At 42.9% G+C, this 12,466-nt stretch overlaps 1 protein-coding gene across 4 annotated transcripts in view; it reads left to right on the top strand.

Annotated features, from left to right (window-relative positions):
* LOC116971164 (hedgehog interacting protein) overlaps positions 1-12,466 on the top strand; it is a 138,794-nt gene that overhangs the window by 66,896 nt on the left and 59,432 nt on the right. For all 4 annotated transcript variants that reach the window (XM_033018138.1, XM_033018131.1, XM_033018124.1 and 1 more), the window contains exons 5-7: positions 75-226; positions 2,248-2,421; positions 5,312-5,455. In XM_033018138.1, the coding sequence (XP_032874029.1) occupies positions 75-226; positions 2,248-2,421; positions 5,312-5,455 (470 nt within the window). The remainder of the gene's footprint in view (positions 1-74; positions 227-2,247; positions 2,422-5,311; positions 5,456-12,466) is intronic.

Raw genomic sequence — 12,466 nt, 5'->3', positions numbered from 1 at the left:
TGGGTTCCAGATGACACAAAATGGAGAATATATTTAACATTACAATGCTTTCTTTTTTTTAAATTTATCCACAGGGTGGAGATGAAAGAGGACTGTTAAGCCTTGCATTCCATCCTAAATACAAGAAAAATGGAAAGCTCTATGTGTCCTATACCACCAACCAAGAGAGATGGGCAATTGGACCACATGACCACATTCTTAGAGTAGTCGAATACACTGTATCCAGGTAGCACATTTACTTTGCTCCAAGCTATAATTCGTATTAATCATTGAATAACTTCAAACAAAACTTAGGCTTTATAACGTCATAAACATCACATTGTTCAAAGAATTATCAATGATTTATTTCGATTGTTTTCTGTTGATTTTATGAATAGTTTCAGAGCCTGTCCCTGTGAAACTGGATCTGACAATCAGTAAACCGTTTGATTAACATTAGCTGCTAGGCGGCCAAGAGTAACTTGCCATTGCAGCTCAGTAAATCTTCAGATTAATTTTCCCTGATATATCACCAGTTCTCTAAATAAATAAAAAAGTTTTTGTTTTCAGAATGCTTTGAGGAGGAGAATAGGGCAAAGTCACAGTAAACATTTAAAATGTTTAATTTGCAGGGAGGAAATTTTAGTAGTTTGTAATTAACAGACTAGAATATTTTTTCCACTATTTATAGTACGAGTCATCCTTTAACAGGGCTGGATAGCTGTTTTAGAATTCATATTAATGACCCAGGAATTTCAATTGGCTAACTATTTTAGTTATTCAGTTGAAAATTGATTATTTTGTATAATGATATAATGACCATGTCTGAGTTGCTTTGCATTAGTTCAGATATTTTAAGCAAGTCCATAGCGTAGGTGCAGAGGGTGCCGTAATTCCTCTGCAGTGTGCAAGGCCAGTCTGAGTAGTTGCAGGTGTATATTTCATTGGGCAAAGCTGGGACAAACTGGTCTTTGATTTGTGGTGCTGTACGGGGCACTTGCTAAGGCCCACTGTCACATCACGGTGCCTCAACTGCCACAATTCCCCCTCGCCTCATTCAATGTTCCTCCCCACACCGATTTTGATCTCAAGGTTTTAATGTCCCTATCAACTGATTTATAATCTGGAATCGCAACCAGTTATGACATCTTCCTCTCACTCGATCCATATTTTTCCCTCCTTCCTCCTCCCCTCCCTGTCATTTACCTCATTATCGGATCTCGGTGCAATGAATCTCGCCCCTCCTGTTGATTTAAGGAACATCACACAATTTCGATTTTTATCACTCCCTTTCCCCTCTCCAATTAAAGGAACAGGGCCTCGAATCCTGATGGTTCTCCCCCATCACCATCACAGAACAGGGCCATACTGCCTCTGCCATCCCCACTCTCCCCACCATAGGGCTTTAATGACAGACCATCAGGCAGCATATTTTAAATTAAGGAAATGAGCATCGTATGTTCAGCTGTACCCAACCCTGCAGCAGGAAGTTAGTGATCTAAATGTGCATCATTTGACAGCTCTGAAATGTCGAGGCCATGGTAGCCAAGTGTTGTACCCGGGGTAAGTAACAAATTGAACTGTGAGGAGGGTGCAGGGTGTTTACATAGAGTTTTAGAAATCTTGAGAAGAAGGAATAGAGTACTGTTATGGTGAATTTTAGGGCTAACTACAGTGCCACTGTGCTACCCTCTATGCCGAAAAGCTATGGATGTTCAGTCATAGAATCATATAGCATGGAAACACTCCCTTTGGCCCAACTTGCCCATGCTGACCAACATACCCCATCCACACTAGCCCCACCTCCCTGTGTTTGGTCCATATCCTTCTAAACCTATCCTATCCATGTACTTGTCCAAATACTTTTTCAATGTTGTGGCCTGCCTCAACTGCCTCCTCTGCAACTCGGTCCATATACCTACCACCCTTTGTGTAAAAAAAGGTTGACCCTCAGGTTCCTATTAAATCTTTCCTCCCTCACCTTAAAGCCTTAATTTCTTGACTGAGAATATTGGACACCAAGGCAATTAACATATATGGGCATCAAGCAGGAATGTGAATGTCAGGTACAAGATCAACTACAATATCAAATAGTGTAGCATTGTTATTGCTTATCTTTCTCTATCTTGATGGACTAGCTTCAAACAAATAGTCATTTCTTTGTGGAGCTCTTTGGGGCATAAAAAGTAATGAAAGTCACTTTACAATTGAAACTTCTTTGTATTGCATTTTCCAAAGGAACGACATAATTATCACTTATTTACACAGAAAAAACGCAAATCAAGTGGATACAAGAACAGCAAAGGTATTGATTGAAGTTGCAGAATTACACAGGAAACATTTGGGTGGACAGCTGATGTTTGGGCCAGATGGCTTCCTGTTCATCTTCCTAGGAGATGGAATGATTACTCTTGATGATATGGAAGAAATGGATGGGTTAAGGTAAGCAGAAAATATAATCATAAACTAAAATGTATTTCATAATTCTAAAAGTGCAAATATTCCTTGATTTATGAACATTCAATTTACAAATTTTCATACTAATTTGATTACTTTGATACGTATTTTTTTAATGCAAACCAATTTTTCACTATTATAAATAGGATGCCACCATCCACCAGTAGAAATATTGTACCTAAATACTCCATTTCATTTCATCTAATATTTTTGACTTGTAAGAACTTGCTTAACAAAACATACCTTTTCATAGATTAAGGAATTGTTATATTGTGTAAACACATTGATGATGGATGTAAGGTACACAAAAAAGAAACTCAGCGGGTGCAGCAGCATCTATAGAGCAAAGGAAATAGGCAACGTTTCGAGCCGAAACCCTTCTTCAGATGATGGATGTAATGTTTATTGTCCAGGATAATGCATGTGCAGTGGCATTTAGTAATGTCCAAAGTATAATAAAGTTTCCAAAAGCGCTTATTTTTGTGCTCTTTTATTTTTTTATTAATTTTTTTGTTAGTTAATTTGCTGAAAATAAGAAATGTTCAGTAATGGGCAATAAAGGGAATATTACAAAAAATATTATGCACTAAGTTTTTTACGAAGTACATTGAAACAGTATTGGAAGTAAATGAGTGATGGGGAAAGAGGAGAGTAAGATTAATTTGACAGCTGCTTCATGGACAAAGAACAGCACGAAGAGTCACGAGGATGCAATAACATTGTATCACTTAAATATAATCCACATAACATGATCATCTTCATTTAGTTCAATTAGCTACCTCGTATTTTACCTCCTTTTTGTTAACATGTTATAGGGCAAATGTTACAGCAAAGGGATAACTCCTGAGCTGTTGTATAACCAGACCCTAGAAAGGATCGGATTGCTATCAGTGATCATTCAATTGTTAAATATGTGTGCCAATTAGCTGATATTTCCCAAATATCAAGGTTTAAAGATCAGCTGGATCACAAGATCAAATTGAATTCTGGTTAGGGAACTGTAAACTAGTGCATTATCATGAGGCCCTGGTCGACATAATTTGGCTCTTAATACATATTAAGGCTCTATAAGGTGCTGGTCAGGCTGCATTTGGAGTTCTGTGAGCAAATGTGGGCCCCATATCTGAGGAAGGACGTGCTAGCTCTGGAGAGCATCCAGAGGTTTACACGAATGATTCCAGGAATGAGTGGATGAGCATTTGACAGCCTCCACTCGCTGGAGTTTAGAAGGTTGAGGGGGGGGACCTCATTGAAACGTACAGAATAATGAAAGGCATAAATTGAGTGGATGTGGAAAAGATAGTTCCACTGGTGGAGAGTCTAGGACCAGGTCATAACCTCCGAATTAAAGGGTGCTCTTTTAGAAAGGAGATGAGGAGGAACTTCTTTAGTCAGTGCGTTGTTAATCTGTGGAACTCATTGCTGTGGATGTCAAGTCAGTGGATATTTTTAAGGCAGCAATAGTCAAATTCTTGATTAGAAAGGGTGCCAAGGGTTATGGGGAGAAGGCAGGAAAATTGGATTAGGAGGCTAAGATCAGCCATGATTGAATGGCGGAGTGGACACGATGGGCCGAATGGCCTAATTCTATTCCTATAACTTATGAACTTGTGATATCAACAGCAAGTCCATTTCAAAAGTAGTATTTTGAAACACATTGCAATACTCCTGAAAATGTGATCAGACATTGTGTAAATGCAATGTGTTTCATATCTCCCAGTGAGGGAGTGAAACTTTTCCAGCTAGTCATGTCAAGGCAAGTCACATTTATTTATATAGCACATTTAAAAAACAACTCTCGTTGGCCAAAGTGCTTTACATTTGTTATAAGAATAGTATAAACAAACAAACTACATACATATATACATATAGCCCTCGCTCAGTGGACGTCAAGAAAGGCTTGGGAGTATAGATAAGTTTTTAGTCTGGACTTAAAGGAGTCGATGGAGGGGGCAGTTCTGATGGGAAGGGGGATGCTGTTCCACAGTCTAGGAGCTGCAACCGCAAAGGCGCGGCCGCCCCTAAGCTAATGCCTAGAACGCGGGATATTCAGCAGCCCCAAGTCGGCCGATCTGAGGGACCTGGAGGTGGAGCTGGAGGTAGCACAAAAACAGCGGAGGAAGAATTGATTGTTCCTGTGTAAACAAGTCAGCACAGGGGGAAGGACAGTTTGTAGCAAAGCATACAGTCTGTAACTATACCACAGGGAAATCTAGATATGTATAATTATCACTTGACTGCATGGGAACTGATGTTAATTCAAACACTTAACTGTAATTGGGACATATTTAGGATATCATTAACACTCACCAACACACCCACTTTATTCTTTCTCTCAGGAAAAGTTCCAAGTTAATACCCTGAGGAATCTACCACAGACCACCACTATATCATCAGAGAGTAAAGGTTTTGACCCAACAATAATTAAATACAATTATATTTCTCACCAATGGGAAGTAGATAAACACGTCCAAGCCAACTAGATCTCCAGTTTTCCATATAAAATGGAAAAATGCCGTACTTACAGTAGGTGTCTTTTGCATACTCACATATGAGGAAGATACGTTCAAAATCTTTCATTCATATGTTTTCACATTGCTGTTATCTAAAAAAAAAGAAATAATCAAAGGAAACGGTCTCAAAATTCAATGAAAGTTTCCTCCATCCATTCAGCAGTTTAGTTTTTTTTTTTGCTGCAGCCTCCAGCATCTGTAGTTTCTAGTGCATTCATTTAGCTGAGGTTCTGTGACAAGAAAAATTAACTGAACACATGATGTATTTAGATTTGAAATTGTGGATGCTGTTCATTGGCACCCTTGTTTATCGACAGTTGTCAATTATTTTAATTCTGATATTTTCTATATAATCCTTTCAGTGATTTTACAGGGTCTGTGCTTCGAATCAATGTAGACACAGATTCTTGCAATGCACCATATTCTATACCCAGAAGCAATCCTTACTTTAATAGCACCAATCAACCACCAGAGATATTTGCACATGGACTTCATAATCCAGGCAGGTAAGTGTGTTTAATAATCCTGCAAATAAACTCAAATTACCGCGGTTGAAATGCAAGAAATATTTTCACAATTAATTTGATACATAAGGTCATAAGTGATAGGAGCAGAATTAAGCCATTCAGCCCATCACATCTACTCCACCATTCAATCATGGCTGATCTATCTCTCCCTCCCAACCCCATTCACCTGTCTTCTCCCCATTACCCCTGACACCCATACTAATCAGGAATCTATCGATCTCTGCCTTAAAAATATCTATTGACTTGGCCTCCGCAGACCTCTGTGGCAAAGAATTCCACAGATTCACCACCCTCTGACTAAATAAATTCCTCCTCATCTCCTTCCTAAAGGAATGTCCTTTAATTCTGAGGCTATGACCCATACTCTTAGACTCTCCCACTAGTGGAAACATCCTCTCCACATCCACTCCATTTCTCTATTCTGTATGTTTCAATGAGGTCCCCCCTCATTCTTCTACACTGAAATAGAATACAAAGAAACTAGAGTCAACTTCTGATGAAAGAAACAATGCCATGTTGACATTGAAAGTCCATTGATTAGAGTGATCACAGTGCTGAAGTGTTCTTCACAAGATGAGCATCCACATTATTGACATGCTTACATTTGTGCTGAAGTTTTAGAGGTCAACCACAGTCATGATATATTGGTGAAAAACAGGGAATCAGAGATGTAACATTGGAGATATTGGAGAGTGATACAACTATAATACTGCAGCTTATCACCCACTATTCCACAGACTCACAGAGAGTGATGAGTCTGTGGAATCTCACAGAGAGTTGTGAGTGTGGAATCTCACAGAGAGTGGTGAGTCTGTGGAATTCTCTGCCTCAGAGGGCGGTGGAGGCAGGTTCTCTGGATGCTTTCAAGAGAGAGCTAGATAGGGCTCTTAAAAATAGCACAGTCAGGGGATATGGGGAAAAGGCAAGAACGGGGTACTGATTGGGGATGATCAGCCATGATCACATTGAATGGCGGTGCTGGCTCGAAGGGCCAAATGGCCTACTCCTGTACCTACTGTCTATTGTCTATTAGATACTGTAGTAACATTGGAATATTACTAAAATTATTCATATTAGTGGATGCTGAAAAGCTAAAATAAAACAAAAAACAACTAGAAACACTCAGCAGGTTATGGCTATATCAATAGAGAAGGAATCAGATTTACCAATCCATGCCAGTCAGTATTCAAATAAGCAATGTTTTTGTCTGATATGCTGAGTGATTTGGTTTAATTGTCAGCATTGATATATATATATATACACCAGCAGATATGCTCATCCAGTTTTCCAGATAAGGAAGTGTTTCCAAGGATCATGAATAAGAAATAGAAGGTGGACACAAAATGCTGGAGTAACTCAGCGGGTGAGGCAGCATCTCTGGAGAGAAGGAATTGGCGAAGTTTCGGGTCGAGACCCTCCTTCAGACAACGATAGATTGTAGGCGGAGACAGTAAGACAAGTGGGAGAATTGGGAAAGGGAAGGGGATGGAGAGAGAAAGCAAGGGCTATCTGAAGTTAGTGAAGTCAATGGTCATATTGCTGGGATGTAAACTACCCAAGCCAAATATGAGGTGCTGTTCCTCCAATTTGCACTGGGACTCACTCTGACAATGGAGGAGGCCCAGGACAGAAAGATCAGATTAGGAATGGGATAGGGAGTTGAAGTGCTGGGCCACCGGGAGATCAGGTTGATTAAGACGGACTGAGCGGAGGTGTTCAGTGAAATGATTGGCGAGTCTGCGCTTGGTCTCACCGATGTAGAGAAGTTGACACCTGGAACAGCGGATACAGTAAATGAGGTTGGAGGAGGTGCAGGTGAACCTCTGCCTCACCTGGAAAGACTATTTGGGTCCTTGGATGGAGTTGAGGAGGGAGGTAAAGCGACAGGTATTGCATCTCCTGCGGTTGCAGGGGAAAGTACCGGGGAGGGAGGGGGTGGTTATGAATAAGAAATAGGTCTGCATGACTAGTAATTACCTGGGCTACCTTTCAACACAGCTCCCCACTTCTTCTTCTTCTTGTGTATGACGTGCACAGTCTAAAGTTGTAGGACAACTTGTTCTATTTGATCTTATTTGATTGTGCACGCTGGGTTGATTGCATTCGTCGAAACAGGGCGGACCACGTGAAGGTTGCAATCTTCCACCCCAGCTCCCTGCTGAGTGTTTTCTATAATGTGAAATATGTGGTCTTGTATTAATATTAGGATAACACATCCTGTGATGTGCAGTTAATTCCTTTAGCCAGGATTATGGGATTTTGGTAAGAATATTTGAATCCTCAGAATAATTCTTACCATTTTATTAATAGATTACAGTAGATTTTCAGGTATGTTAATTTAAATATGGATGAAATGTCACTGCTCCCTGCAGAGATAATAGTGTGTGTTTCAATTGCAAGATACCGATTATATAACTCTCCCATAGAAATACGAATAAAACTAACAAAGGTTACTTTCAAAGATCTCAGAATGTTTACAACTTGGAAGGAAGTAAATTGGCCATTTGCACCCATGCCAACTTTATATAAGAGTGATCCAGCCAGTCCCACTCTGCTGTCTTCTCCCTATTGCATGACATATTTTTTCCTTGTGATGCTTATCCAGTTCCCTTATGAATAATAATGCAATTGATTCTGCCCCCATTGCTCTCTGGTAATACATTTCAGTCCAAACCACTTACAGGTCCCTCCAGGTTATGAACTCATGTATAGCCTGTACATATGAACCAGCATTGAGGAGGCTGGCAGGATGTGTTGCCAGATGTTGCAGGTATTGTCTGCCATGTGGGAACTTTGATCATGTCAATACCTAGATGGTTGAGTTAAACACACTTATTTAACTGCACATTGCCCTCAGTTAGCCTATGTTTTTAGTTAAATACTAGACCAAGTGGGACCCGTTGGGTCCCGTCCCCTCAATGCGCAGTTGTGGGGGGCGGGGGGGGGGGGGGTCGGCCTGCGGTGTCTCACACACACACACACTAACCACCCCGCTTTGTAATAATATATATATTATTCATTTGCTCCTTTTACCCCATCCCCCGCACTATCCACTTACGCATTGCCCCCTCCTACGTAGGGGCGGCTAGAGAGGGAGAGGGAGGGGGGGTAGAAAGAGAGGGCAGAGAGACGGGGAGAGGGCAGAAACAGGGATAGGGCACTAGACCAAGTGCGGACCCGTTGGGCCCGCTCCCCCAACGCAATATTCCACCAAACTGCATGCGCGGCTGCCGCATTCAAAGTTGGGCCATTGACGGCAGAAATTAAGTTAAAGTTAATAAATTGAAGAGAGGACCCATGGAAGCGTTTGTAAAATAGGAAACTTACCCGTGGAGCCATTGGGCCCCCGTTGTGAGGCTAGGCAAGTACACGTGAAATAAAAAACATGGCGATTGAAAAAATGTCCGCGGGGCAACATCTTCTACAGTCCTCATGGGATAATGAGGACGTCTTATAGCTAGATTTAAGTATTTGGGGTTGATGCACACCCGTATCTCGCTCTTACCCTTCTTCATGGTGGCGACCATGGTGGAGACCCACTCGGTGGGTTCGCTGACAGCTTCAAGCACTCCCATGTCAACCATGTTCTTAAGCATGGCTTCGACCTTGCCCTTCATGGCAAACGACACCCTGTGTGGAGCACGGACCACTGGTACAACCGACGGGTCAGTTGCGATCTTGTACACAAGGGGCAGCTTACCCAGTTCATCATCGAATAGGTCAGGGTATTCAGAAAGTGGATTCAGCATCACCCGCACTTCGTGGACAGTACGGTCAAAGGACACCAGCCCGAGATCCTGACACGCCTGATTGCTCAACAGAGTCACACAGTCACAGTCAAGAATGAAGAACGACAGGTCACGCGAAGATTTCTTCAGCACACAGTGGAAGGTGGCCCTCCCCACAGGTTTTAGCTCCTCTCCCCCATAAGCACGCAATGTGGAGCGATCAGCAGTTAACAGCTCATTATTTCAAATATTCCTGAACAGGGATGTTGACATAACATTCACCTTCGCCCCCGTGTCTAGCTTGGCAGTGAAGGATTTGTTGTTGACAGTGACTAGTACAGAAGGATCGGGGAGGCGAGATTGATTATGAAGGAGAGAATAAACACTGGCATCTCCCATGGAAATACTGGGCTCAGAGTCGAGGGCAGTGTCGACAGAAGACTGGGAACCGAATTCGTTATCAACTTGTTGCAGGTTGTTTAAAACTTGTCTGGGAGCTGGTGGAACGTTCCCACGGGAGCGACAGGCAGCTGAGAAATGGTTCATCTTCTTACAGAAATTACAAGCTTTACCAAAAGCTGGACACTGCGACTGCATAGAGTGGACATAATTACAGTTGGGGCACTTTTTAACAAGCGGGACCCGAGCAGCATAAGTCAGCCGCGGTGCAGGGCGAACGTTGTCTTGCTTGCGGCGGGGCATAGCAACACCAGTCAGATTGATAGCCCGATTGTCAGATCCCCTCTGCCCATGTAGCGGGGCAACCACTTCAGCTAGTCTGCATGCATGCATGCATAGCTTCAGTCAGGGTGAGATCCGGTTTTCGCAGCAGCTCGGCTCGTAACTTCTGATCTAGCATGCCGGTGACCAAAATATCTCTAGTGAGCTGATCACACATGTTCTCGAAACGGCACCGCTGAGCAAGGTAGCGCAGGTCAGCGATAAAACATTCAACAGGTTCATCAGGCTGCTGTTTCCTTGTAAAGAATCTAGCCCGCTCCAATATACAGTTGGAGGGCAAGTCACAAATCTCCGCAAACTTGCGTAAGAGACATACCGGGTCGTTGGCAAAATCCGCTGGCTCGACGACCTGGTCGTTGTCATCCAGGACCGCTGGATTATAGTTGAAAGTCCGAGCTTGTTTCATGGCATCGGGACCGGCAAGGTTCAGCAGGAGCGAGGCTTTGACCGCATCAGGATCATTTCGGTGCACGATGTTGATGAAGTGGTTGTAGTCCATCACGAAAGTAGCCCATCGCTCCGCAATGTCAGCGTCAAAGACAAGGGGAGAGGGCTTGCGGCACGAGAATGCCATGGCAAAGAGGGAATTAAACACTAGTAAAACTAGGGGCAAATAAAACCCGATAAACAGGAGGCGCGCGTTAAACCAGCTGACACCATGTAAAGAAGTTAAGTCTGACACACTGTAACTTTACTGAGCATTTAATAAAGGCACATGTGAAGCACGTCCCAGTACTGACTGCATCTAGTCTTCAGGCGTACTGGAACCAAGGGAGGAGCAAGGGGAGGATATCACAGTTATACTGAGATGACTAAGGCATGGTTAGTGGTATTGAGGTAGCTACATTATAGGTTGCATGCATAAACCATCTACTAATATCTTTTTGTCACATGTGACAAGTCACAGTGAAATTATTTTCTTGCATACTCTTGGTATGCAATAGTCGCCCCATAAAGTGCGGCAACAAAGTTACAAAGTATCCTGTGCCAGGTCCACTTTTGTTCTCTCACCTCCCCCTTCCCCTCCTCCCGCTGGTCCCCCCACGCTGGATCCTCCTTTGTTCCTCCCCCCGCGGTGGCGTCCTCACTCCCACGTGGTCCGTCGGTCGGCACCCCCATCAACCACCGCTCCGACCTCCACACTATCGCCGCCAGGTCCCCTCCTGATGCCTCCGTGGCGCTGTTCCAGGCCCCAGAGGCAGACTCCGCCAACCCAGGCGCCTTAGGCCACGGACTCCGTCGACTCACGGAGCACCGCCTCCGACCTGTGGGGCTCCGGCTCTGAGCTATGCCCCGGTCTCTGCTGTTTCCCTAGGCCAGCTATGATTCTTCCCATCTGGATCAGGTGAAGGACTCACTTTAAATACACCCAGCCTTTCAGGTATCTCCCCTCCAACCAGAATCCCAACTGCATCTTCTTTTGCTGATATTACAGCAGGATTGTCTTCCTTGTTCAACAGTGACGGGAAGAACTCATTTGGTAACTCAACCATAATCACTGCCATTGCAAGCAATGGTTCTCATCGGTCCCACCTCCCCTTTTAAAGACCTTTTCTTCTTTTTGGAGATCCAAAATGTTTTTGGATTTCCTTTTCCATTTGCTACCAGCCTTTTCGCATGCTCTTTCTTTGCCTCTCTTATTTCCTTTGTTTATGTTTAGTTTGCTTCATTTATATTCAGAACATATGTTTATGTGGTCCAGTGCTTCTCTAAACTGCATTAATTACAAATCAAGGCCAAAATGTAGATAGGATCGAAAGCGGCAGTAAGAAATAGAGCCAGTAATCAGTGACAATGTAGTGTTTGGCTCCCCACTCTGATACCCTCCAGTTCATGGCAAGCTGTGCAACACGATAATTCAAGTTCTACATTGATCCCACGGACTAAAACATGCAGCACAAATTCTTACTATTCACATCAGTTTATGTGTGAATTGTCCAGCTTTTCTGGTCAGTCCAAGCAAATAGTAAAAGCGTGAAATCACGTTTGAAATGAACAGCAGTCCTACATTAGCACTTTGGTTCTGGGAGGTGTTTTTGCGCTGACCCCGGCCCATTAGCGGTTGCTTTTCTGGCTGTGAACAAAATTTTGCTTCCTCTGGGACACCAGCGTCTGGTTCCATTTAGGCCTTCAGGTTGAAGTTAGAATGGAGGGAGAGACAGCAAGAGAGAGAGAACTAAATTTTGCTTTTAAGTCACCAAATTCACTGATTGTTTAAGGGATGGAGCCAATATTTTCAACACTTATGAAAGGCATACACTCCAAAACCTTTTGTGTGGATTTTGACTTAAGATACGTGGTAAGATTATTACACTGCAATCAGAGTTCCTTTTTTATTGTTTTGTTGCAGGACAAAACTTTTGCATGTCATAGAACCACACATTATATATTCTTTTCTTGAGTAAGGTTTTGAATTATATAGCAAGTTCATGGTAAATTAAATCTAAACAGGGCTGCCAACATTCGGTGAGAGTTGGGAGTGAGAAATTGCGAGAGACCAAGCCCGAGGGAGCGTAGCGAC

Source organism: Amblyraja radiata, chromosome 1 (assembly GCF_010909765.2).
Source record: "Amblyraja radiata isolate CabotCenter1 chromosome 1, sAmbRad1.1.pri, whole genome shotgun sequence".
NCBI classification, from domain to species: Eukaryota; Metazoa; Chordata; class Chondrichthyes; order Rajiformes; family Rajidae; genus Amblyraja; species Amblyraja radiata.
Note: the sequence above shows the minus strand (reverse complement) of the source record. Positions and strands in the feature narration are given on the sequence as shown.